The sequence below is a fragment of the Hyaena hyaena genome, unplaced genomic scaffold (assembly GCF_003009895.1).
Source record: "Hyaena hyaena isolate Hyena2069 unplaced genomic scaffold, ASM300989v1 scaffold_97, whole genome shotgun sequence".
Lineage (NCBI taxonomy): Eukaryota > Metazoa > Chordata > Mammalia > Carnivora > Hyaenidae > Hyaena > Hyaena hyaena.
The window spans coordinates 989,984-1,017,675 of NW_024080728.1; the positions used below are offsets into that span (position 1 = coordinate 989,984).

The following is a 27,692-nucleotide window of genomic DNA, read 5'->3' on the forward strand; positions in this document are numbered from 1 at the left end:
AGGAGCTTCCGGGGGCGACGCTCAGGCCCCCTCGGAACCGGAAGTTGGGCCTGGGATCCTTGACGTTAGGAACGAAGTCGAACCTGGATCTGGAGCCGGGTGAGGAGTGGCATTGGGAGGTTGGTGGGTAGGAGAGTAGGGGAGAGGCCGGGGTATCCCTGGCCTGATCGGGGTCCGGTCTGAGAAGGAAGGGAGGAGTCTGGGGGCGGGGCACGGGGAGAGACCCTCACCTCACGCATTCACAATCCTGGATCGGTTCTAGACCCTCCCTTCTCTCCTCCCGGCCCAGATTCCGGCTCCCGCTTCCTGCCCCAAGCCTGTTGAAGGGCGCAAGACGCTCGATCTCCATGCTAATGGACCAGCCCTCTCGTCGTGGCCCGAGAAGCTGGCTTGGCTTCTTGGTCTTGATCCCCGGCGCTCCCAGCCTCCACAGCTCGACTACCTTCAGAGTTCTAGGAAGCTTGCCCCGCCCCTTGGGTTGTCACCCAGAATGAAGTCCAAACTTGAGCCTTACTCTGAACTCTTGGGTGTGAGAGTATTTCCTGGCGAAGAAGCTCCTTTCCTCCGACCCCCGCCCCCACACTGATTTAGGAAGATACAGGGGCAGGGGATGTCTATCAAGTTTAGTGTTGTGACCTGTGCAAGGTTTAGGATTTGGAAGAACAGCTCCTGAGATGGTTTTAAGATTAAAGAATTCTAGCCCAGGAGCAGCTCAGCTTTTCTGTTATCAAGATGACCCTCTCTTGATAATGGGAGAGGCCCATTGTTCCACTGCAGCAGCTGTGAACTCTCCTGCGTCCTGTGCCCCATCTGTCTATAGGGCAGTTGGAATAAGGCTGTTCATATGTGATCAGATAGTATTGTTCTTGGAAGGACCTGGGAAAAGCTCTCAAATTCATTCATGTGTTGCTGGGAAAGATTGTCATAATTTTAGTGGTGGCCTAGATTCATGAGAAACATATACGGAGAGCAGAAGCAGGATAGTTGGGAGAAGTACATGGGATTTGGAATACTCCAAATCTGCTTGAAGGATGGGTGAATGATATTTTTTACATGAAATCTTTGTCATTGATCCTTGAACTGTTTTCCTAGGTTGTTGTGAGAAGTTTTTGTGTCTGGCTTGCACTTACTGGAGTCTGGTACCTTGCTAGAGTTTTTGGGTGTCCTTTGCATTTAATGGTTTTAATGCTTCCGTTTTCAAATCCATACATTCTTTTGGTGGGAAGACTGGGGATGGAGTAGCATTTGAATTATTGCAGTTCAGCCAAAGAATTTAATTTCTCTAATCAGTTACTCTAGAATTTGCCTTTTGAGGAGGAGGGAATTTAACTGATTTGTTTTGTATGTGTAGCCTGAGTGATCAAAAATGACTAGCACATTATAGGGTATTCAGCTTTTGTTGAATGAATGGATGCTAGGGTGAATGAATGGAAAGTGGGAACATTGTTTCATTTACTTATAATATCACAGTAGTTCATCAGTGGCAGGATTCTTTGTGTGACTAGACACTAGAAATCATACCACTGGGGAATGGAGGTTATTGCTCCATTCCACTGGGCCTATCTGAAGTTGAAATTTATACCCTCTTGGCAGTGACAAAGCATGAGGTTCACAGTAACAAATCCTTACTTTGAGGAGGTAATCTGGCTACTGGCTGGGGCAGAAAATTACAAAGATCCTGTGGTAGAATGGGAACAATTAGGCTGATAACTGCCTGATAAGGTCAGTCCTTTTTTTTTTTTACCTATACTTCCTACCCTGAATAGTTGCTCTCTCTTTAGGAAGTTGATTTTGACTAATATCTCTCTTCTCTTTCATCTATTAGGTGAGACCAAGTTGGGGATGCACTCATAATGAACGTCAACCAGTCAGCTCCACCTGTGCCGCCATTTGGGCAGCCTCAGCCTGTCTACCCAGGGTATCATCAATCCCCCTATGGTGGGCAACCAGAGTCCACAGCACCCCCAACTTCCTATGGAGCCTACAATGGCCCAGTACCAGGCTATCAGCAAACACCTCCCCCAGGTATGTTTCCAAGTTTCCTTTGAGCTTAGGAGGGGAATTAGTAGTGTTCAGATTGGGTGGTATTGCCCTACGGAAGCTGCCTAGAGAGTTGGGGTGACTGGGATTGAGGAACATGACTCTGGCTCTCAGTCTCTGAGAGCTCTGTGGGCAGCCTGCCCTTCCCTGTTTTTACATAAGTTCTGCTTTAAGACATCTAGTGGAAGCACATCTTCCAGGTTCAGTGGCAGTTCACTTCATGTGAGTGTCATCCTGTATGTACAGCCTCAGCTGGCTGCTTTGTTCATAGCTGGATGGAAATGATGTGGTCACAGCTCCTCCAGAGCCTGTGACCAGGATTGGATATTTTCCGTTGACCTAAAGTCTCCCTGAAATCACTTGTTCTTCATGTATATTGATAATGCCTTTCATTGGATTAATGGTTCTATCTATAAATGACCCTGGGACACAATAAAAGTGTGGTGTTTGTGTGTCTAAATTTTGGTGCTTTTCGTATCTTTCTGCTGATATCATTCATTGTCTTTGCTTGAGTTTCCTCTGCTTCTTAGATGTTCTGTAATATCAGGGCAATAAGAGAAGACTAATCTGGTGCTGCCTTGGGATTAGTGTTTGCCTTTTACATTGCTTTTTCAAGAAGAGTAGCTGGTACTCTACAGACTGTCCATAAGGCTTTTTGGAAATTGGATAACAGCAGATCTTTGGTTAGGCTAGCTGAAGAGTTAAGAGTATGCCAAGTGCTTTATGCATAACTTTTTAAGATAGTAAATTCCATACAAGGATATGGGAAAAAGAAGGCACCAGATAGCATAGGTAGGATTTGGGAAATGAGTGAGGTATTACCATTTTAATTATAATTTTGAGAAAAAATGTGTTAAGTGGTGAAATTAGGTCTCAGGTCTTTGGAAGAGCTTTATTCTAGGTTGAGACTTTGACTGGACAGAGTCCACCTCTGATCTGTCATGTTCTGGCTTATCAGGATGGAATTTGGTATTGCCTCAACAGGAAGTTTTGTTATTGAAAGGAAAACGTATCTGGTTCTGTGATGGCTAGTGAACAGGTTCAGATTAATTAACCTGTAGGCAGGTTCTAAATGGTCTAATCTCTATTGAGTAACTGAGCAAAAGAAAAACAATGGTTTGAACAGGGATCAGCAACATTTCCAAAGTGATGTGCCGAGTAACTGATTCCCTGCATTTCATGTGGGAAGGATGGTTGGGGGTAGTATTCAGAAAGGATGGTCGGGGGTAGCAAAAATAGCTTTGATGTTAGCTCTGATGAGTAGAAGGGCTGGGGTACAGCTTTTGTAAAGACAAAGGTGGCAGCCCTAATGAGATGGCAAGTCCCTGTCCTGACTGAACCACTGGGCAAAGTCTCCAACCTATGACACCACTTTCCGGAGGCATGTGATATTGGGAATGTCAACACTTAGAAGTGGATGATTAGGAAAGTAGAATGTATGAAAAAGAGGTTGGCAGAATAGTCTCCCCAACAGGAGCCTGTCTTTACAAACTAGTTCAGCATATTAAGTGATCACCTTCTCTGCCAACCTTACTCATATGCTCACCCTTTCTCAAAGTTCTGGAGTAGGATCTTTTCCTTAGAAGAGTTGACTTTTTGGGACACCTGGCTGGCTCAAGTCAGTGACTTTTTGGGACACCTGGCTCTTGATCTTGGGATTGTGACTTTGAGTCCCATGTTGGGTGTAGAGATTACTTAAAAATAAAATCTTTTTTTTTTTTTTTTTTTTAAAGAGTTGGCTTTTTGTCTAGGGTAAGAACATTAGACTGTCCTGGATTGTGTGAGAGTGTATGGTGAAAAACAGGAAGCCTGTACATTCTTGTGGCTCTGGTTACAGCTTCATCTATAGTATATCTGTATAGGAGAGTGGAGACTTTCTGACTGGGCATCCTTGTTCAGAATCTGCTGTAGCTAGAGTTGCATGTTCATGGTATCCTTTTGATTGCAAAGCTGTGGTATTGGGCCAGTGAAGGTCTGAGCTTATTAATTGCTTTATATTCCTTGCTCAGGGTGGAAAAGAAAGTCATTTCCCAATTGCTTAGTTCTGTCCTTTACCCTCAGGTGTGTCAAGAGCCCCACCTCCTTCAGAGGCACCTCCAGCCTCAACAGCACAGGCCCCTTGTGGCCAGGCTGCATATGGCCAATTTGGGCAAGGAGATGTACAGAATGGGCCGAGCTCCACTCTTCAGATGCAGAGGTATGTACTTGGGTCAACCTAAAATAGGTCTGATGAACTAGAAGGGTTAGGAATGGATGAGGGCCCATTTCCTTCTTTTTTCATGCCTTTCTCTTAGATAATCTTTTTCTTCCCTCTACTTTTTTTGTATTTTGTTTTCATTTTTCCAGATAATGGGTGCTGCTGTTGTCTACTCCATAGATCATTAACCCATCTTAGTGCCTGAGTTCTTTTGTATGTTCTTTCTGTGAACTTGAGGTTTTTTTTTTTTTTTTTGACTAGACAGATACCTTTAATAATTGTTGCAGTCATACTGAGCCTACCCTCAGGGAGAAACAGGAAGAAGGGATCTCAGAATTATTTACGTCTCTTCTAACTTCTCCCTTTCCCCTAGATCAGGCAATTAGTAGGATTTACTGGGTACGTTTGGTGTGACCAGTTATGAAAAGAAAGATACTCAAAGAAAAACCACATAAATGATAAAACTTTGGTGGTCCATGACCCAGTAAACACCTTTCTTTGTATGGAAGTCCATTAAAGAAAGGCAAGTCATGGGGCGCCTGGGTGGCTTAGTTGGTTAAGCGTCCGACTTTCGCTTAGGTCATGATCTCGCATTTCGTGGGTTCGAGCCCCGCGTCGGGCTCTGTGCTGACTGCCAGCTCAGAGCCTGGAGCCTGTTTCAGAGTCTGTGATTCCCTCTCTCTCTGACCCTCCCCTGCTCACGCTGTCTCTCTCTCTCCCAGAAATAAAATTAAAAGAAATAAAAGGGTCCTCCTTAAAATTGTNAGCCCCGCGTCGGGCTCTGTGCTGACTGCCAGCTCAGAGCCTGGAGCCTATTTCAGAGTCTGTGACTCCCTCTCTCTCTGACCCTCCCCTGCTTACTCTCTCTCTCTCTCCTAGAAATAAACAAAAATATTAAAAAAAAAAAAAAGAAAGAAAGGCAAGTCATTTCTGTTGGACCGTTGTTTGTTTCTTGGTAAACAAAGAATATAACTGTGAGTAGAGTGTGTGGTAATGGAAGAGTCACTTTCTGACATTTTTATTGAGTGTCCAGAATATACATTTTTAACATCGGATGTTAGCCTGGAGAAAGACTCTGGGAAGTGCTCCCTAATCTTGTGTGTTAGAAAACACTGAGAAACAGTATAAGAAATTCATTCATTCATTCATCCATTCAAAAATACTTACTTTGAATTATTATGTGTTGGATATTGTTCTGAGGTTGGGCATAAAGCAGCAAACAAAACAGACCAAATCTCTGCCCTGATGGAATTTACAATCTAGTGGAGTACACAGAGGGTGACAAGTAGACAAATATAAATAAGAAATAAAACAGTAAAGAGACAGAGAATGTCTGGTTAGGAGGTAGGGAGCTGTTTTAAATACATCGGTCAGGAAAGCCTCTCTGAAGTGATTTTTGAAACTTCTGTGAAATGACTAACGGAGCTATCCAAAGATCTGGGAGAAGAGTGTCTTGGATAGAGGAAGAAACAAGTGTAAAGGCCCTGATGGATAAATTAATTTAGTGGGTGTGAGGAAGAGCAAGAAGGCCACTGTGACTAGAGCAGAGTGGAGTGTGGAGGAGATAAGGTAGAAATATAGTCAAGAGCCGTATCATGTAGTGCTTTGTAAGCCATAATAAGAAATGTAGATTCAATTAGAAGCCATTGGAGAGTTTTAAGCTGGGGAGTAACACATTTACATTTATTTGTTTGTTCGTTTATGCAATAGATCTTTTCATTGTAATATAAAACACATACAGCAAAACCCATACAAAACAAATGTATGGCTTAGGAAATTATTATAAAGTGAACAGCCTTGGAACCACAACCCAGATAAAGAAATAGAAAGAACTCTGCCACACATCCCAAAAGCCCTTCCACATGCCTCAATTCCATCATAACTTTCTCCTTATCCTCATGAGTAATGATTAATCCTAGTTCTTATAGTAACTGCTTTCTTGTGTTTTTAAAAATAGTTTACACCCAAATGGACATGCCTAGATACCACGGTTTAGTTTTGCCTGTTTAAAAAAAACAAACAACTTGATGTGTCTTTAAGTTGATAGGTTCTCTTTCCTTCTTGCTTGCTTGCTTGCTTGCTTGCTTGTTTGTTTAGAGAGAGAGCAAGTGGGGGAGGGGCAGAGAGAGGGAGATAGAGAATCCCAAGACTTGGGGCTCCATCTCACAAACGGTGAGATCATGACCATCATGACTGAAGCCAAGATCAAGAGTCAGATGCTTAACTGACTGAGCCACCTAGGCACCTTTCCCCTCCATCTTTTTCTTTTCTTTCTATTTATCTGTTGAAGAACTGAAGCCAGTTGACCTGAAGAGTTTCTCATAGTCTGGATTCTCCTGGTTGCAAATTCATATTACAGTTCAACATGTTTCTCTTCTTTCTGTATTCTGCAAATTGGCAGCTGGATCTAGAGACTTGTTATCTTAATATCTTGTCTCTTTTTGTGTGATGTTAGCAGTTGTTGAAGCTTAATACATATGTATGTTAATTCATTGGGTTTTCAAAATGGTGATACTTTTGAGTTCTTTTGTTTTTCATTTAATCGTTTGAATACCATTATAGACAGTTCTCCTCATGTGTTGTTTGGTTACCACTTGTGCAGTTCACATAGGTTAAATGCTTGCTTCTTTACCTTTATTTTCAAGTTCATAAGGGAATGAATTGGTCCTCTGTTATCTACTGAAGGTGACCTCTTCTTTAATGTTATTTTGAATTTATGAATTTAAACATTTATTCGTGTATTTAAAATGTTTATTCATTTTTGAGAGAGAGAGAGTATGAGCAGGGAGGAGCAGAAAGAGAAGGGGACCAAGGATCCAAAGCAGGCTCCACACTGACAGCAGTCCTGTGCAAGCCCTGTGCAGGGCTTGAACTCATGACTGTGAGATCATGACCTGAGCCAAAGTTGGATGCTTATCTGGCTGAGCGACCTAAATGTCCCTATATATATATATATATATATATTTTTTTTTTTTTTAAGTTTTTATTTATTTATTTTGAGAGAGGAAGAGAGAGAATCCCAAGCAGGGTCCATGCTGTCAAGCGCAGAGCCTGACATGGGGCTTGATCTCATAAAACATGACATCATGATCTGAGCCAAAATCAAGAGTTAGATGTTTAACCAACCAAGCCACCCAGGCACCCTGAATTTAAACAAATTTGATGGATTTTGAAGCACCTGAGGAGTTCAGTTAGTTAAGCATCCAGCTTCAGTTCAGATCATGATATTGCGTTTGTGAGTTCTGCAGTGGTGGCACAGAGCCTGCTTGGGATTCTCTCTATCTCTCTGTCCCTCTCTACTCGTGTTCTTTTTCTCTCTCTCTCTTATTCTCAAAATAAACTTAAACTTAAAAAAAACATATTTGATGGGTTTCAATCCACTGCAGCTATCATCATGATTGAAGTTTAGAGTTTTTCATCTTTCACCGATGGGAACCTCTTCAAGTTGACTCCTCTGAGTACTTTTGACATGACCCTAGTAGTCTTTGGGCAAGATAAGATGTTTTAGGATTATTTTATACATTTTATTCCCCAGACCAGGGTTAGCCATTTTTCTAAGAACTCCGTTATTTTGTTGGTGATAAATGACATTTTGTGGCTATAATCTGGGCATTAGGCATGTTCACTGGTCACTTCTGGGCCTTTTTAGTAAGCAGAGCTAGGAAACACACATCTACATATCTAAAGATATCTCCATATACATATTTAAATTTGTACTTCCAATTCAAATTCAAGACTGCAGAGCCTTTACTTAACCTGTCTGTTATATCCGGGTCTCTTTTCCTTAAGGCTATGGGGATGATGGAATTAGAATACTGAAATATGCCATAATTTCTCTTTTACTTTATCCTTTATTATGCACAACAGTCTCAGTACAACAGTACTAACACTATCACAAATGTGATTACTAAAAACAGTATCTTTTTAAAATTTTTTTTTTGCATTCTCTAATAATTTCGAAACATATATATATATATATATATATATATGTCTTCTTTTAGAGAGTGTGAGTTGGGGTGGGAGATGGAGGGAGAGACAGAATCTTAAGCAGGCTCCACGGTCAGCACAGTGCCCAACACTGCTTGATCCTTGGGAGGCCTAGGATCATGACCTGAGCTAAAAGCAAGAGTTGGGTGTTCAACCGACTGAGCCACCCAGGTGCCCCTAAAAACATATTTATTTTAAAAAAGAGATGACTTTGAGAGGTTGCTGGAGGGGTTGAGGGAGGGGGTTTGGGCTAAATGGGTAAGGGGCATTAATGAATCTACTCCTGAAATCATTGTTGCACTATATGCTAACTTAACTTGGATGTAAATTAAAAAATAAATAAATTATTAAAATTACAAAAAAATAAAGATAAATAAAATTTAAAACAAGAGGTGACTGATGGATTCAAGAAAAGAAGTAGGGAATCCCTATGAAGAGGTTATTGTAGTCAGGTGAGAGATGATTTTAGCTTGGTTTAGGTAGTGGTAGAGGTGGTGAGAAAGAGATTTGAGATATGTTTCACAAGTAGAGTCAATAGGATTGGATGTGAGTTAAGAGAGAAAGAAGAATTCTGACTGTGTCTTAACCTGCTGGCTTCAGCAACCGGGTAAATAATAGCGCTGTTTTTGGAAGAGAGATATATTTGAGGAAGAGCAGATTTTGGGGTGAAATGAAGAGTTTTATTTTGTACATTATAGGTTTAAGAAAGTTACTAACTACCAAGTAGAGATGTTGAATATGCAGTTCTATATACAAATCTGCAGGTAAAGAATGATGTCACTACTACAGATAAAAAGTTGAGAGCTTTCAGTATAGAGATGTTATTTGATGCCATGGGACTAGATAAAATCATTCAGAAAGTGAGCACTGACAGTAAAGAATAGAATTGAGAAATGAACCTTGGGGGGCTGCCTGAGTGGCTCAGTCAGTTGAAGGTCCGACTTCAGCTCAGGTCATGATCTCACGGTTCGTGGGTTCGAGCCCATATCAGGCTCTGTGCTGAATGCTTGCTCAGAGCCTGGAGCCTGTTTCGGATTCTGTATCTCATTCTCTCTCTGCCCTTCCCCAGTTCACACTCTTGTCTCTCAAAAATAAATAAAAAACGTAAAAGAAAAAAAAAAGAGCCTTGGAGCTTGCCAGGATTTAAAAAAACTACTTTTGAGGATCCCTCAAAAGATGATATGAAAGAGCAGTAGTGAAATAGGAGATTAGGCAGGAGACTGTGACATCCTGAAACTAAATGAAGAAAGTATTTCAGGAAGGCAAGAGTGTAATCAGCTGTGTTAGGTACTGCTGAAAGAGAAGATGCAGACTGAGAATTGACCGTTGTGTGTGGCAAAGTTCAGCATCATTGAAAATGTAGTTGCGGTGATATATGAAGACAGCTGTTTAGTTGGAGTGAGTCAGAGAGGTTCAACTGGGTAGTAGATTAATATAACCTAAAAAGCATTCTGCTACAAACATCTAGAAAGGAGAGAGGAAATAGAAGCAAAAAATGTTTTCAAGTATGTAATCAAGCTTGAAAGAAAGAAAGTGAAATCCTCAAGTGCCAGAGACCAAGTGGGAATTGCAAATCATAGTGGTAAGTTGACACTATGGCTGCTTGTGGAGAGAGTGGGGGTTGTTCTGAGAACTTGGGGACTTCAGTTTAAGGAGATATGGGGGATGGGGGCTGAGTCCTTGGGCTTTTCTCTGAACTGAGGTTTGGACTTGAGATCTTGTTTAAAAAGATTTTTTTAAATGTTTATTTAATTTTGAGAGAGAGAGAGAGAGAGAAAGAGACAGAATGCGAGTTGAGGAGGGGCAGAGAGAGGGGGAGACACAGTATTGAAGCAGGTTTCTGGCTCCGAGCTGTCAGCACAGAGCCCGATGCAGGGCTGGAACTCACGAACTGCAAGTTCATGACATGAACTGAGCCAAAGTTGGACGTTTAACCAACTGAGCCACCCAGTCTCCCCAAGACCTTGTTTATAAAGTATAAAGTATGGACCTGAGCTGTACCTTCAGTGAACAGGTAGACTAGGAAAAAAAATCTGTACACTGGCACAGGGGGATAGTAAGGAGTCTTAGTTCTCATGGGCTAACTGTGGTTAAAGGGGGGGGGGGGATGTCGTGGGACTGCAAATGGACACAAGAGATCTTCTTGGGTAATGAAAATGTTCTCAAATTGAAATCTGGTGGGGGTGCTGAATGGCTCAGTCGGTTGGACATCTGACTTAGGCTAAGGTCATGATCTCACCATCCATGAGTCTGAGCCCTGCGTCAGGCTCTGTGCTGACAGCTCAGAGCCTGGAGCCTGCTTCAGATTCTGTGTCTCCCTCTCTCTCTGCCCCTCTACCACTTGTGCTCTGTCTTTCTTCCTTCTCAAAAATAAAAATAAAGATTATAAAATTTTTTAATTGGATTCTGGTGATGGTTGCACAACTCTCTAAATTTACTAAAAATCGTTGAATTGTACACTTAAAAGGAATGAATTTAGTGGTATGGAAATTGTATTTCAAAGCTTTTTAAATTTTTATTATTTTTTAATGTTTGTTTATTTTTGAGAGAGAGAGGCAGAGCATGAGAGGGGGAGGGGCAGAGAAAGAGGGAGACCCAGAATCTGAAGCAGGCTCCAGGCTCTGAGCTGTTAGCACAGAGCCCGATGCAGGGCTCAGACTCACAAACCATGAGATCACGACCTGAGGTGAAGTCGGACACTCATCTGACTGAGCCACCCAGGTGTCCCTATTTCAAAGCTTTTTTTAAAAAAATGTCATCTTGGGTGGCGATATAATTGGAGTATTTTCTAGAAGCAAATGTGAAACAACCACACTCCCTCAACCCAGGCAGTAAAGGGTTCTCAGAGAGAAAAAAAAAATTTGATTAGACTAAATAGAGACTATTAAAAGAGAGCAGTTGGTAGACTAGTGCCTAGAAGGCACTAAGAGAATGTAATTGTCAATGTAGATGGCTGAGAGAGAGTACAAATACAGACATTTACAAACAGACTCAGAGTTTACCATGTATCAACCTTGGTTGAGAAAACTATCAAGGGATAGACTAAAGAAGAAAAGGAAAATGAACCAAGAAAGAAGAATTTTTTTTTTATTTTTTTAATGTTTTATTTATTTTTAGGAGAGAGAGAGAGACAGCGCGAGCAGGGGAGGGTCAGAGAGAGAGGGAGACACAGAATCTGAAGCAGGCTCCAGGCTCTGAGCTGGCAGTCAGCACAGAGCCCGACGCGGGGCTCGAACCCACGAACCGCGAGATCATGACCCAAGCGAAAGTCGGACGCTTAACCAACTAAGCCTCCCAGGCACCCCGAAAGAAGAATCTTTAAAGAGAAAGGGAATAGGAACTAAAGACATAGAAATAGAATATAGACCAATTCTTTTGTAATGCTTGGCTAAAGAAGGAGCAAAACTTGAGGGAAGGCTGAGGTTTTTGGGCAATTTTATTTGATTGAATTTTTAAAAAACAATTTAATTGAGATATAATTCACATATCATGTAGTTCACCTATTTAAAGTGTACAATTCAGAGGTGCCTGGGTGGCTCAGTTGGTTAAGCGACTGATTATTGATTTCAGCTCAGCTCACAGTTCATGAGTTTGAGCCACCACATCAGGCTATGCTTACTGTGTGGAGCCTGCTTGTGATTCTCTGTCTCCCTCTCTCTGCCCCTCCCCACTTGTGCTCTCTCTCCCTCAAAAATAAATAAACATTAAAAAAAATAAAACGTACAGTAGCTTGGTTTTTAATATATTCACAGGTAATGTGCAACCATCACAATTTAGAATGTTCTCATCACCTCAAGAAGAAACACCATATCGTTTAGCTCTGTAGCTGCTGTTATTTAGCTATTTCTTCAATCCCTCACTCTCTCAGCCCTAAGCAAGCATTACAGTAGTCTCTCTGCATTCAGAAGCAGATGATCCTCCTTGTGACATACTGTCAGAGGGTCAGAGTAGCTGAACACTTGGTCACAATGCCTACATCATTCACTTCAGTTGATCTCATCACGTGGGGACTTCATCATCTCACATCATCACAAGTAGTGTATGATAAGATATTTTGAAAAAAGAGAGGGAACATATTAAAAAGCTATTGAACCTCATAAATAATGAGAAGAGTACAAATTAAAAACCATAACAAGATTTTACTATGTATCCATCAAAGTGCCCAAATTAAGAAGTCTGATAGTCCCAAATATTGCTAGACTATCAGAGTAACAGGAACCCTTATCCACTGGTGATCAGATGCAAATTGGAACAACTACTTTGGGAACATAGGTTGGAATTATTTGTTAAAGATAGCAGGGGCACCTGGGTGGCTCAGTTGGTTGAGTGTCTGACTTCAGCACAGGTCATGATCTCATAGTTCATGAGTTTGAGCCCTGCATTGGGCTTTCTGCTATCAGCCTGGAGGCCGCTTCGGATCCTGTCTCCTTCTTTCTGTGCACCTCCCCCACTCATTCTCTCCCTGTCTCTCTCTCTCTCAAAAATAAACATTAAAAAAAAATAAAGATATACATACCTTATGATCCAGCAATTCATTCATAGATACATGCCTTAGAAAGATTCATGTATATATAAACAAGTATATGAGTGTTCATAGCAATATTTATAATATGAAAAAATTAGAATATCCATGTTAAAATACTTAAATAAATCATGGTATATTTGTTTAGTGGACTAACAGTTAGTGATGAGAGGAAATGCTGTATGCAACAGCATAAATGAATTTCATAATTACAGTTGAACAAAAGAAGCAAAACCCAAGTAGTATGTATGAAGTGATTCTGTTCACAAAAGTGTAAAAAAGTGACATAACTGGCACCTGGGTGGCCCAGATGGTTGAGCATCTGACTCTTGATTTTGACTTAGGTCATGATCTCGCTGTTCATGAGATTGAGCCCCACATTGGGCTCTGTTTTGACAGTGTGAAGCCTACTTTTGATTCTCTCCCTTTCTCTCTCCTCTTCCCTTTTTCATGCTCCCTCTCTCTCAAATAAAATAAACATTTAAAAACAAGTGACAGAACTGAGCTATGTTGTTTTAAAGACAAGGGAATGATTATTAGGAAGTTAGGAAAGTAGTTAACCAATGGGAGAAGAGAGACGACTGTGATGGAGAAGAGGCATATTGGACCTGGGTGCTAATGTATTCTATTTCTTGACTTGGTTTTTAGTTACATCGGTATTTGTGTTATAATTATTGAACAATACATATTTTGTAAATTTTTTTTTTTACTTATGCTACACTTCATAATTAAACAGTAAAGTACATTGAACTAAGATCTGGTCTGGGCTCTAGTTCTAACTTGGTTTGCCACTTATACTCTTCACGTCTTACTTTTCTATGTGCTGTGTCCTCAATTGGCCGTGAGGATTAAATTAAATAAAGCACTTAGAGATGCTTTATAAATTATAAATCTACTTAGAGATAAGGTGGTATTTTATTATTATTCGGGCATGTGATGGAGTAATATTGGGCAGTTGATAGTATTATCCATATTAATGGAATAGTAACCATGAAATAAAATTATTCTAACAAGGGTTTATGGGTTTAGGCTATATAGCTAACAGTGTGTTTGGTGCTATAGAAGATAAAAAATGCAGAGCCCAACAAAGAGCATAGGGAGGTAAGGTTCAGTAGCATAACACTCAGAAAATAGTAGTTGAATGAATGAATGAATAAATGAAAGAAAAGTGTTAAACTACAAGACTAATAGGAACCAACCAAATATAATAAAGTTCAAGTTATTTAGTAGAGACAGAAAAAGCAGGAAGGATAAATCAGAATTTAAGTGTAACTGACTATTATTGTGAAGACTTTGATTCATTCTTGAAGTCCCATATGGAGCTTGTTATGCATAATCTATATTCTAGATTTCTGCAGTAATATCACATAAAACACCATTGCAGTTAGGAGTTGATATGCAATGCTACTGAGTTGATTTTGTATTTATATTTTAATGTGCCATCTGATACCATGGGAATGTCCAGTCTGGCTATCCCTGTAATGATGCCCATAAAATTGTGTAGAAGACTTTCTGGTTTGTGTCCTGTTTCTCTAGTTTCTTTCTGGTAGAGCTGGCATCATCTTTCTGATGAGTACAGAATGTCAAACTCAGATGACCTACTCTGCTCTTAACACCTTTAGCCAGGATAAAGTAATAAGTACTTTGGTTAAATAATCAAACTGCATCTGTTTGATCCTACATTTATTAAGTGCCTGTTGTGTTAATGCTTCTGCACACTTTCCCTTTCAACTTCAGGGCATCTACTTACAAAACTGAGGTGGTTTTCAACAAAGGATTGAGTCAGAGGAGGTGATAATCTAACTAGTAGAATAAATAATATCTGATCTGAGGGTGCTTGGCATATGTTTGTGGAGTGAACCTAATGGAAAACAAGAATTTGCCATGAATAATCATAGTGTGGATCATCAGGAATGTAATATATCTGCAAATATACAAAAGCACGAAGCCATAAAAGAGCCCAGGATGACAGTAAGATGCTGTAGAACAGTATAGTTTCCTGTATGATGTGGAACTCCTGCCAACTTTGAAGGGTCTCCCAGCCTACTTGTTAGTTACCTCTGCCTGCCTTATGTTTACAGGTTTCCTGGGTCTCAGCCATTTGGGTCAGTCCCATTGGCCCCTGTGGTCAGCCAGCCAGCCGTGCTTCAGCCCTATGGCCCTCCCCCGACAAGTGCACAGGTGACTGCTCAGTTGGCAGGAATGCAGATCAGTGGTGCTGTGGCTCCAGCCCTTCCCCCTGTGGGGCTGGGCTATGGTGAGTATCAGTGACCCCAGGAATGTTACTTTCCCCTTCTTTTTAACTTTTTACAAAATGTTTATTTTTGAGAGAGAGAGAGAAAACGCACATGCATAAGGGAGGGTCAGACAAAGAGGGAGACACAGAATCCAAAGCAGGCTCCAGGCTCTGAGCTGTCAGCACCTGGCCCGATGAGGGGCTTGAATTCACAAATCGTGAGATCATGACCTGACCTGAAGTTGGACGCTTAACTGACAGTCACCCAGGCACCCGTACTTTCCCTTCTTTTTAAAAGGATCAGGCTCTGGGATATACCCGAATCGCTTTTATTTCTTCTGTTTCTGAGTGCCCATAGATAGGAATGGTCATTCCTGACACTCTCATGTGGAAAAGGTGTGATTTACTAAACAAGAAGGCAAAATGACTCGGGTTCTGACTCTGTCTCTTCTACTTCTCAGGCCCACCAACATCACTGGCCTCAGCCTCAGGAAGTTTCCCCAACTCTGGTCTGTATGGCTCCTATCCTCAGGGCCAGGCTCCTCCCCTTAGCCAGGGCCAGGGTCATCTTGGAGCCCAGCCTCCCCAGCGATCTGCCCCACCACAGGCCTCCAGCTTCACATCCCCAGCTTCAGGGGGTCCTCGGATGCCTTCAATGACTGGTCCACTCCTGCCTGGACAGAGTTTTGGGGGACCCTCTGTGAGCCAGCCCAACCATGTGTCCTCACCTCCTCCTCAAGCTCTGCCCCCTGGCACCCAGATGACTGGGCCCCCAGGACCACCACCGCCTATGCACTCCTCCCAGCAGCCAGGCTATCAGCTGCAACAAAATGGTGAGTTTTTCCCAAGGCCTGTCCAGGAGCCAAGGGCTTCAACTATTCAGGTGTTTTTGTTTGTTTGTTTTTAGTATTGCTTGCTAAGTGGTGAACTAGATAGGTAGCTTCAGGGTATTATTCCTAAGATGTAGGATTTATAAGACATTCTTTTTTCTTTTAGTTCAGATAGTGTGGTCTTTCTCTGAATGGTCATTACCCCATAATTCTACATTTATAGGAGTCTAGTCCTCTCCCTGAGGCCTTAAGAAGAGATCGGGGATATTGAATTTATCAGCTGTGCCCTTGTCTTTCAGGTTCCTTTGGACCAGCCCGGGGCCCTCAGCCCAATTACGGAAGTTCCTACCCAGGAGCATCCACTTTTGGCAGTCAGCCTGGGCCTCCTCAACCACTGCCTCCTAAGCGCCTGGATCCTGATGCCATCCCAAGCCCTGTAAGTAGATTCTTACCTGGTCCTAGGGAGGGAGTTTATGGCTGCCAAATAAGTGAGTCAACCTAGATGAGATGTTTGCCTAGCGTTTTCTTATTATTTTCCCTTCTCATTCATCGTCTGTTAGGTATAGAACCTAGATAACTGTTCTAGGTTAAAAAAAAAAAAAAAAAGATAAGACTGTCTGAGCTGGAACTTGAGGCCCCAGAAGTCTTCTGGGGGCACTTTTACTCCATAGCTGGGCAGGGAAGGAAGCGAAGCCAAGAGTGATCAGTAGTGTCAGTAGAACTCTGGGTTGAGTACTGCCTTCTGTCACTATTGGACATAGCATGGTAACCTCTGCCCTTCTGTGGAGTAGTAGCTGGGTCCAGGTCCTGTCCTTTTAGATCTAGTAGGATAGCAGTCTTCTTAATGGGTAGAGCTGGTAGGAATTCTCTGATGGAAGGTGTTAAGAGAAGGAAAGCCTCATTGGTTTCTCTGTGTCCCTAGTTGGACAGTGTTTTAGGAGGAAACCTCCAGTATTTTTGTTGGCTAGAATCCTGATGTGTGGATGGGGAAAAGTGATCTATAGTTTATAAGGACAATGTGGGGAAGCTGCTTCTCCCAGGAAGAGGGTGAATCTCACTCTTAGAGCCATCATCAGAATCCTCAGGCCTTCCTTATCCTTCCTTGGAATAGAGGTTGGGACTGTACTCCCAAGTGGGGGCTACTTTATAGTTCTGTCTGCAACGTTTGCTATGTCAATTACCTCACCATGCTTAGCCATTGTCATATTCCATTCTGTTCTCTTCCCTTTTCCTTTGGGGAATTACCATGGTGAAGGACCCTTTTGGCTAAGAGAGACCCAAGAGAATTAAGCAGCCCCTCCATTTCCCCTCCTTCAGGGAGAAGGAGAGTCTCGTTGGATGTGAGGAAAGGCTTCTTTAAGCATAAGCACAGCCCTTAGATGGGAGGTTTAGCCTTTTAGAGGGAACATCCCTCTTCTTCCTTCTTAAGATTTTTCCCATTCAGCCCCTCTCTGTAAAACTCCTGCTTGCTTCCTACTTGCCCCTTTATCTTTCGACATCATAGTCTGAGCCATTAAAGCCTCTGTGTTGGGCCAGAGAACCCTGAAATTTCTGACCTAGAGGGGGCCTGATTTCAGCAGTATGAGCTGGGCTCCAGCTATTCATGTCTAATTCTTCAGGGTCGAGAGAAGTAACATCTGCTTCTTGTTCTTTTGTCTCCCTCCCTGTATTCCCCTGCTGCCTTTATTATTAAAACACTAAAAGCAACTCAATGAGCTGCCTCCTCAGCAGAAAACCAGGCACAGAATAGACCCTGATGCCATTCCTAGTCCAGTAAGTGCAGGGGGTGGTGTGTGTGTGCGTGTCATCCCTGTGTTAATGCCACCCATGCATGCCTGTGACCTCATCCTCACCTCATCCACCATGTCCATCCCTTTCCACCCTCTTCCCTTAGTCCTTCTAGACCCTCGCTTTTACAAACCAGAAGGATGTGCATGTCTCAAGTCACCATGTAATGAAATAACAAGCTGTTGGCAGTGCCTTGAGTATGGGGTGGTAGAAGATCAGGCTGTAAGGTGGCATGTTAAGCTTTGGTTTTAGTTCTGCTGGGTCCTCCAGCAGGCTGCATGTGACATTTGAAGGAACAGGACAAAGTTGAGCAGTAGGTCCCTCCCCTTTGGGACTGATATGTCTACAGCTTGTGGAGAAACTTTGGGTAGGTGACTACTAATGTACACGCTTGGGATACTGGCATTTCTCACAGGGGAAGAGACTGCTGGTTTGGGAAAGTGTGGGCCACCTTCTCATCTGGAGAGTCTATTTGATTCTGATATATTTCTAAGCTTCAATTCTTTCTCCTATGTAATATGGAGTCTTATTTTCCCTTTACTTTTTCTGGTTTTACCAGACCATCTTGAAGTAACTGACCAAAGGTCATCAGCCTACACAAAGATCTGATTACCAGCTTTGCAAAATCTTTTTCTTTTCTTTTTTCTTTCCATCTATCAAAATGTGGGGGACTGAGGATTGGGCTTGTAAGGATTGGGTAGTTAATCCTCTTCCCCCATATTTACACACAGATGCTTACCTGAGAATAAGGCAGCATCTGCTTCCTCACCTTACCTGACCATTTCTGTTTAATCCTCTCCTCACCCTGTCCCTTCTATTTTCATTGAGTGTAGAGTCATTCCAGGTAGATTTCATTTCTACATGGTTATCGTTGTCTGTTTTCCTGCTCTGACTCAGAATGTGTCTTGATGGAGGGGAGCAGGCGGGGGGGGGGGGGAGGGTGTTAATGGGGGAGGGAAGTGAAATCTGATCATGTTTGAAGGTTTGTGATGAAAGCCGGAGCTTTCCTGGAGTGGGGGGAATAATGGGGTGGTCATCACTAATTGGGGGTCAGGGCAGTTCATAAAGAAGCCCATTCTCCGTGTTGCCTGTCCAGCATTTTGCTATTGATTATAGAGGGGAAGATTGGCATTGTAGCATTTAATGTCATCTCCAGAAGGAGAGCAGGCCTGATGCATGAGGTGTTCTTAGCAAATTACTAGTTTCTGTGAAGTAGCTCTAATCTTTCTTTCTCCTGGCTCTCTAGGACCTGGTACTTTCCTTTCTTGTATCACCTCATTCATTTCACTTCTTCCCTACAGATTCAGGTTATTGAGGATGACAGGAACAACCGGGGTTCAGAGCCATTTGTTACTGGAGTACGGGGCCAGGTGCCACCCTTAGTCACCACTAACTTCCTGGTGAAAGACCAAGGTAAGAAGGGTATTAATTCCTTCCTGTGAGGGCCTTTTCTCCAAGATTATCAGCTTATGGATAGGGCTTTTGTTAGTCTTCAATCAGAGACCAGTCCCTTAGGGGAAAAGCTGCCATCAGCTCTAGTATGTATTGGGGTGATGAGGTGGGTCAGCAATGGAGAGCTGGTGTGTCTAGAGGGATTTTGTGATCTGACTCAGGTTTTTCTGCCTCCTCCTTCAGGGAATGCAAGTCCCCGATACATCCGATGCACATCCTATAATATCCCTTGCACATCTGACATGGCTAAGCAGGCCCAGGTGCCCCTAGCAGCTATCATCAAGCCACTGGCAAGGCTGCCACCAGAGGAGGTAAGTCATGGAAGGGACTGGAGTATAATGAAAGGGAGGAAGAAAGAAGAGTATAAAAGAGGGAGAGTAAGACTTCTTCCTGAAATTGATTCTGGAAGTCACAATGGAAGGGAGAATATCTTCAATAGCTTTCTACCCAAGGGCCCATGCCTGATGGGTGCGGTTGGGATGAGAGTAAAAGCCCAGGAAATTATTGGGTGGGAGCGTGGTCCATATGGGCAACAAACTATGGAAAAATGGCAGGGCCAACTTGTAGGGGGGAGGAGATAGCTGAATGCAGAAGCTTCATGGTCATCTCCAGATGATTATAGGTACATCATTCTATTTATCTTCTATACTGTCCTAGCATCCTGGTAAGTTAGAGAATGTTAGGACAGCATGTAAGGAAAAAAAAGGCAGATTAGGTTCCAGTAGACCTTCTCTTACCTGGCTTGGGCCCTGGTTTTTCATCTCAATACCTGAAATCAGCAAGAAAAGAGAGAGAGAACTTGTCAGCTGCTCTGCCAAGCTTTGGCAGGAAAGCCTGTTTATGCCTGGCTTATTGAATTTAGAGTGGATTTTTCTATAACAGGCTCAGTTTACATCTTGCTTCTCTGTCTTGCTCTGTGTTTTTCTTTTTCTTTCTGGATCTCAGTGGGGATGGTTAGACATTTAGCTCCTGGTCTCTTATCTGTTGGATGGCATCTACTTGGGACACTGGTAGACATCACAGATATCCAGGGATGGGGAGGATCAGTGTCATAAATACTTGGTTGGGGAAGGAAGCAGAGTCAGATCCTTAGGGCAAGAATGAAGAGAATTGAAGATAGAGTCAGAAATGAGAATTCTAGATAATCTTTGGCTTTCTCCTTATAGCAGCCCCTGATTTGTTAGGGCCACTTTCACAGTTCTCTTTCAAGAAGGGGAATTCTGTAGATGAGCAATAAGAAGGAACTATATAGAATTTGGACTCTTGGGGACATTCCTGTGCCCAGTACCCTCATTGTTTGTCTTCATTCCCCTTCACTGTATTCCCTCCTCAGGCAAGGTATCTCAGCCATGCCCTTCTTCCCTCCAGATTGTTGTTCTTCATGTATTGCCACATGTCTCAACCCACTGTGGCTTTCCTCTGTCTGAGCCCCTCCCCTTTGCTCCTTAGGCTTCACCGTATGTCGTGGACCATGGGGAATCTGGCCCTTTGCGCTGCAATCGCTGCAAAGCATATATGTGCCCCTTCATGCAATTCATTGAGGGAGGGAGGCGCTTCCAGTGCTGCTTTTGCAGTTGTATCAATGATGGTATGTTCACAGAGGCTGGGGTTGGAGGGGGGTAGTTCTGAATTGCATCTTTATTATTCTCTTTCTAGTTAGATAGTTACGGTTCCATTATTCCAGAACTGTGGAAGTAGGGCACACATGGGGATGTGGGGTGGTAGAGTCAGCTCAGCCAGTGCCAGACTCCTAAGATTGAGAGTGGACATTTGAGTAATATTCTGTCATACTCCCCACAGTTCCCCCCCAGTATTTTCAACATCTGGATCATACCGGCAAACGTGTGGATGCTTATGATCGTCCTGAGCTATCCTTGGGCTCTTATGAATTCTTGGCCACTGTAGATTACTGCAAGGTAAGGGAAAGTAGCATGGGGAGGAGAAGTGAGTGGAAGACAGTGAGACAGCTAAGAACTGCTGAGTTCATTTTCCTTATCCTTTCGTTGTCTCTGCTGATGTTGACTTCTTACCAATGCTCCTCTCTCCCCAACATTTCCTTCCTTTTCAGAACAATAAGTTTCCCAGCCCTCCTGCCTTCATCTTCATGATTGATGTCTCCTATAATGCCATCAGAAGTGGTCTTGTTAGGCTCCTCTGTGAGGAGCTCAAGTCACTGTTAGACTTTCTACCTAGGTGAGACTTACAGAGACGGTGTTTTTTTTGGATAGTCACTGGGGTGGGGGTGGGTTCTGGGTTGACTCAGTAGGTAGAGAAGGTGGTAAATGTGGGTAACAATGTTACCTTCTACAGGGAGGGCGGAGCAGAAGAGTCAGTAATCCGCGTTGGCTTTGTCACCTATAATAAGGTGCTTCATTTCTACAATGTGAAGAGCTCATTGGCCCAGCCACAGATGATGGTTGTATCTGATGTGGCTGACATGTTTGTGCCACTGCTGGATGGCTTCCTGGTCAATGTCAGTGAGTCTCGGGCAGTCATCACCAGGTAAGAGCCAGATTGTGGGGGTAAAGTGGGAGTGGGGTGGATACAATCAGAGAAAGACAGTCGAGCGGAGGGGTCAGCAGATGGACAGGTACTGTGCCTCAGGAGTTTTCAGTCTCGGGGGAGCTACATGAGTCTTAAGTGAATTGAGGACTAAGCAGTTGAATCTGGATAGCAATTTTGATTGCCTCCCATCACCTATCTTTTCAGCTTATTAGACCAGATTCCTGAAATGTTTGCAGACACAAGAGAGACAGAGACAGTATTTGCCCCAGTTATCCAGGCTGGGATGGAGGCTCTAAAGGTAAGGCTAGAACCCTTGCAATTTCTCTGCCTCACTTTTCTCTGACCATCTTACTCCCTGGGATATAACTTTCTTTAGTGATTGATGACTGCCCAATGAGTCAGCGTATCTGACGTATTGGCACCAAATAAATGACGAGGGAAGGGTTGAATGAATAATAGCTGAATAAAGGAAAGAATGAACAAGTAGTCCTCTCTTTCCTAGGCTGCTGAGTGTGCAGGGAAGCTGTTTCTGTTCCACACCTCCCTGCCCATTGCAGAGGCCCCAGGGAAACTGAAGAACAGAGACGACAGGAAGTTGATCAACACAGACAAGGAGAAGGTGTGGGATTGGGAGATGGGGGGAGAACTTTCCATTACAGAGGAAGGTGGTGACTCTTCATAATGCAATACTCTTTTTTTTTTTATGTTTGTTTAGTTTTGAGAGAGAGACAGCATGAGCATGAGAGGGGGAGGGGCAGAGAGAGGGAGACAGAGGATCTGCAGTGGGCTCTGCGATGACAGCAGTTATCCCTATGCAGAGCTCTAACTCACAAACCAGGAGATCATGACCTGAGCTGAAATTGGATGCCCAACTGACTAAGCCACCCAGGTGCCACCACAATGCAATACTCTTTTTTTTTTTTTTTTAAGTTTACTTATTTTTGAGAGAGGGAGAGACAGAACGCGAGCAGGGGAGGGACAGAGAGAGGGAGACACAGAGTCTGAAGCAGTCTTCAGGCTTTGAACTGTCAGACAGAGCCCGATGTGGGGCTCAAACCCACAGACTGTGAGATCATGACCTGAGCCAAAGTCGGATGTTTAACCGACTGAGCCACCCAGGCGCACAATGCAATACTCTTAACTTTCTTGAGGGGTACTGGGATGAGACACTGTCCCCTTTTCACATGTCAGGTCCATGGCTGCCAGTCTTCTCCAGTGCTCCCACACCTCTCTACCCCATCTCATCCCAAAACATTCGATAGATTCTTCTTCTTCTTTTTTTTAAGAGAAAGAGGGAGGTAGAGTGTGAGTGGGGGAGGGGCAGAGAGAGGGCGAGACACTGAATTTGAAGCAGGCTGCACAGAGCCTGACACAGAGTGCAAACTCCTGAACCATGAGATCATGACCCAAGCCAAAGTCGGACGCTCAACTGATTGAGCCACCCAGGTGCCTCTTGATAGATTCTTCTTTTTTTTTTTTTTTTTTTTAATTTTTTTTTTAATGTTTTATTTGTCTCTAGGAGAGAGAGAGAGACAGCGTGAGCAGGGGAGGGTCAGAGAGAGAGGGAGTCACAGACTGAAAGAGGCTCCAGGCTCTGAGCTGGCAGTCAGCACAGAGCCCGACGCGGGGCTCGAACCCACGAACCGCGAGATCATGACCTAAGCGAAAGTCGGACGCTTAACCGACTAAGCCACCCAGGTGCCCCTAGATTCTTCTTTTTAAAAGAATGTTCTATTACTATTGCAAATGCTTATGAGGTAGTTCTGAAGTCTTACATATATTTGAATATGCCATATTAAATATACAGTTTTCAAATAGGGTAGAGCTGAGATATTCGAATATTTTCTCCTATTCCTCCCCAGACTCTGTTCCAGCCTCAGACAGGTGCCTATCAGACCCTGGCCAAAGAGTGTGTGGCCCAAGGCTGCTGTGTAGACCTCTTCCTCTTCCCTAACCAGTATGTGGATGTGGCCACGCTCTCTGTTGTACCCCAGCTCACTGGTGGCTCTGTCTACAAATATGCTTGCTTTCAGGTAGGGCATGGGACTGTGGGTGGCAGGTGGAAGCAGAACAGAGAATGTTTGCCTATGTGTGGAGTAGCTCTTTAGCTGCTGACTCATTAATAGGAATACTGTTGGAGGAGAAGACCCCATAATGTAAAGAAGAGAGTCATAAGGGTAGTGGTTAGGAGCATGGGGCTTGGAATCAGTGTTGGGTTGCTATTCTGGTCCTCCCAGAATACTGTATAACCTAGGAGAAATTACTTATTGTTTCTTTGTTTCTTCATCTGTAAAATGGGGTTTCCATCCCCTCTCCCCCACCTTTTTAGTGAGAGACAGAGAGGCAAATAGAGAAGGAGAGAGAGAATCCCAAGCTGGTTCCATTTGTAGTGTGGAGCCTGATGCAGGGGTCAATCCCACAACTGTGAGGTCACCCCCAAACCTTGGTCTTGACCAAAATCAAGAATCAAACCCTCAACCGACTGAGCCACCCAGGTGTCCCTGTAAAATGGGATTTTAATACTTAAGATTTGTGATCAGGAATAAGTAGTTATATGTTAAATACTTAGTGTGGTACTTGGCATGTAGCAAATGCTTAAAAGCTATCATTATCGTTATCATTATCATCATTGGCACTGTTATGATGTTATGATTCAGCAGCTTGTAGAGTAGAGGGGATCCAGGGAGATAATATGTAGGATGTTGTGTAGTCAGTGATGTGACTCTGGGCCTGGGGGGCTGCAGGTGGAGAATGACCAGGAACGGTTCCTGAGTGACCTGCGTCGGGACGTACAGAAGGTTGTTGGCTTTGATGCTGTGATGCGTGTTCGGACAAGCACTGGTCAGTCCTGGTTGGAGAAGAGCTGGTTGGGGGCTATACCTGGGAGGGAGGCAAGTGGCACCTGTAGCCCTGACCCTATCCATGTGGCTTCAGGTATCCGTGCCGTAGACTTCTTTGGGGCTTTCTACATGAGCAACACAACAGATGTGGAGCTGGCTGGGCTGGATGGGGACAAGACCGTGACTGTGGAGTTCAAGCATGATGATCGGCTCAATGAAGAAAGTGGAGCCCTCCTGCAGGTAGCAGGCAGGAGGCAGGGGTCGGGGAGGAACTGTCAAATATCATTGTATTGGATATAAATAAGCTGTGAAGAAGAGGATAGGAGGTGGGTGGAGAAGACTCCAAGAGGCTAGGGGAAGGGATGGCTCATGTCTTTCCTGTAGCTTATTAATATAGCAAAGGAGCAGTTTTTCAGAGGGCTTTGGTGTGGCAGGGGTATGAGTTCTCCTTTTCTCCTTTTACCCTAGTGTGCCCTGCTCTACACCAGCTGTGCAGGGCAGCGGCGGCTCCGCATCCACAACCTGGCCCTGAACTGCTGCACCCAGCTGGCTGATCTGTATCGAAACTGTGAGACTGACACACTCATCAACTACATGGCCAAGTTTGGTGAGAGTAGAGGCAGGGTGAGGGAGGATTAGGGCTGAGAGAAAGGTGGTTCTTGGCGATTGAGCATTCCCGGGTAGGTGTGATGGTGGGAAAGCAATGTGATGGGGTGGCTAGCCAGTGACTGTGCTGTCTCCCTTGCCCATCCAGCATACCGGGGGGTCCTAAATAACCCTGTGAAGACTGTTCGTGACACTCTTATCACTCAGTGTGCCCAGATCCTGGCCTGTTACAGAAAGAACTGTGCCAGCCCCTCCTCTGCAGGACAGGTGGGACAAGCATGTTGGAGGAATTTTGGGGACAAATTTTTGCATTTGAGAGAGATTTCTCATGATCATTAACTCTACTTTGATAACCCCTGCAGTTGATCCTTCCTGAGTGCATGAAGCTACTCCCAGTTTACCTGAACTGTGTGTTGAAGAGTGATGTCCTGCAGCCTGGAGCTGAAGTCACTACTGATGACCGTGCCTACGTCCGACAGCTGGTTACCTCCATGGATGTGGCTGAGACTAATGTCTTCTTTTATCCTCGGCTCCTACCATTGGTGCGACTGAGGGCTGGGGTGTGAGACACTGTGCTGAGAAAGGGGCATCATGGAAGGAGGAAAGGAAAGGTTATAATTATCTGTGGTTGACACTAGTCAGTTTGTTTCTAACCTACATTACCTGATGTAATTTTCACACTGAGAGAGTTACTGAGTTAGCTTTCTGAAATTTCATGTGTGTGTGGTAGGGGGCCAACTTGTCTTATGGTCCTTGGTAAATAACCTTTTGCCTCCTTCCTTTTGTCCAGACAAAGTCTCCCATTGAGAGTGCCACTGAACCACCAGCAGTTCGAGCATCTGAAGAGCGTCTGAGCAATGGGGATATATATTTGCTGGAGAATGGGCTCAACCTCTTTCTGTGGGTGGGAGCAAGCGTCCAACAGGGTGTTGTCCAGAGCCTCTTCAGTGTCTCCTCCTTCAGTCAGATCACCAGTGGCTTGGTGAGGGCACGAAGTCAAGGGGAATATGGGTGTGGAAATGCATTTTATGGAATGAGTGGAAGTCAGTAAAATTTGTGTGCTAGTTCCCTTTAATAGCAGGGAATACTTGAGGGGAGGGAGGGTGCTGTCATTCTGGGGCTTGTTTCAGATAATGCATAAATCTTTGCTGCCCTATTTTGCCTCAACGCAGAGAATCTTAACCATAAGGATAAATGAATTTTGTGTTGCAGAGTGTTCTGCCAGTTTTGGATAATCCACTGTCCAAGAAGGTGCGGGCCCTCATTGACAGTTTGCGGGCACAGAGGTCACGGTACATGAAGGTAACACTGATCTAAACCCTGGATTTGTTACCTTGTTAAGTCCTCCCCTGGAATGGGGGGGTGGGGGAGTAAGTGATTGGATAATGGGATTTTAGGGCATGTTTAATTTCTTTTTGGCCCTGCCTCATGACCCTGTCTTCTGGTCATAGCTTATCGTGGTGAAACAGGAGGACAAGCTGGAGATGCTGTTCAAGCACTTCCTGGTAGAAGACAAGAGCTTGAGCGGGGGAGCATCCTATGTGGACTTTCTCTGTCATATGCACAAAGAAATTCGGCAGCTACTGAGCTAGAGCAAGTGGGTAAATGGCATAGGGTCCCAGGCCAGCTTCCAGGATGGCAGAGAAATTGGAACAGTTCCATTATCTTATAAGTCATGTAAGCTGACCTCAATCTCTTTGGGGGGAGGGGGATGTATAAGGAGACACCTTTCTGGGATCAAGTATCCTATCACTCTGTCATGTCCTGCTGATGGAAGGTGCCCCTATCCCCTCACTTTACCCTCCTTTTCCTGCTAATCCTGTCGTAATGAATGTAGTTTCTCAGTTCACTGTATATGATTCGGTATTGGGGGATTTGGAGGCACCCAGACTCTGGCAATATTATGTATCCCCTTAGACCAGCCTCCAAGAAGAGAGGGGCAGGCAGGAAGGAGTGGGAATCCCAGGGTTACTATGCGGGGGTGGGTAGGGGCTAATTCAGCTCAGTGTCATCAAAAACTTCCTATATTAGGGATGAAACATACAGGTGCACGAGAGCTGGGGTAAGACCATAGATGGAGAGAAAAGTGGCTGGTCAGTCCTTCTTGGGCCTGGAAGTCAGCAGCCAAGTCAAAGTTACAGAGTGGTTGATTAGCTCTTCTCTCTCCTGCAATGATTGATCCCTAAGTGGAGAGAGGCACATTGTCAGAGATGAATGAGCCTGGGAAATGAGTTGCAAAGAATATTAAGATCTGGGAGAGGTTAACAGCCTCTTTCCCAGCTGGAGAGGCTCCAACACTGGATGGTTCTGCAGGGAGCTTGGTCATCAATTTGCAATACCTCACAGAGCCAGCCCCATCCCACTCTGAGCTCCCACTGGAAACACAGCTTCTCCAAGCTGGGAGTTGGGGGGAGAGGCAGAGTGGCTGGAGCTCTGTTCTCTCCTGCCGGGACACCACTCAAGCTCTGGTATTGACAGAGTGGCCGACCGTTATCTTCCAACCTGAACTAGCTGGGGCAGGACAAGGGCTAGGCTTGATGGTGGCCATGCTTGCCTGCTCCCAGCCCGGGATGCCCCTGCTCTGGACCTCTCATTTCTCTTCATTGGTTTATTTTTCAATGCATCTTTAATTTGTAAAGAAACAAAATAAATTAAGATGTAACAATTAGCCTCATTTTTACTTGTGACT

General features: G+C 43.9%; 1 protein-coding gene across 3 annotated transcripts; it reads left to right on the top strand.

The window, feature by feature from the left end:
* Positions 1–27,677, top strand: SEC24C (SEC24 homolog C, COPII coat complex component). Of its 3 annotated transcripts, XM_039235110.1 has the most exons (25): positions 17–99; positions 290–1,722; positions 1,826–2,025; positions 4,102–4,237; positions 14,828–15,003; positions 15,444–15,815; positions 16,112–16,248; positions 17,517–17,585; positions 18,902–19,013; positions 19,236–19,363; positions 20,502–20,640; positions 20,853–20,968; positions 21,121–21,245; positions 21,363–21,554; positions 21,762–21,855; positions 22,060–22,176; positions 23,420–23,590; positions 24,302–24,398; positions 24,492–24,637; positions 24,866–25,004; positions 25,152–25,270; positions 25,366–25,545; positions 25,794–25,985; positions 26,216–26,305; positions 26,455–27,677. In XM_039235110.1, exons 3-25 carry the CDS (start codon positions 1,854–1,856, stop codon positions 26,593–26,595), a joined length of 3,360 nt encoding a protein of 1,119 aa, XP_039091041.1. In that variant the 5' UTR covers positions 17–99; positions 290–1,722; positions 1,826–1,853; the 3' UTR covers positions 26,596–27,677. The 3 variants fall into 3 exon arrangements, with proteins under 3 accessions (XP_039091040.1, XP_039091042.1, XP_039091041.1); XM_039235109.1 differs by lacking the exon at positions 290–1,722 and having other exon boundaries at positions 1–99; XM_039235111.1 differs by lacking the exons at positions 290–1,722; positions 17,517–17,585 and having other exon boundaries at positions 1–99.
* The last annotated feature ends 15 nt before the right edge of the window (positions 27,678–27,692 follow it).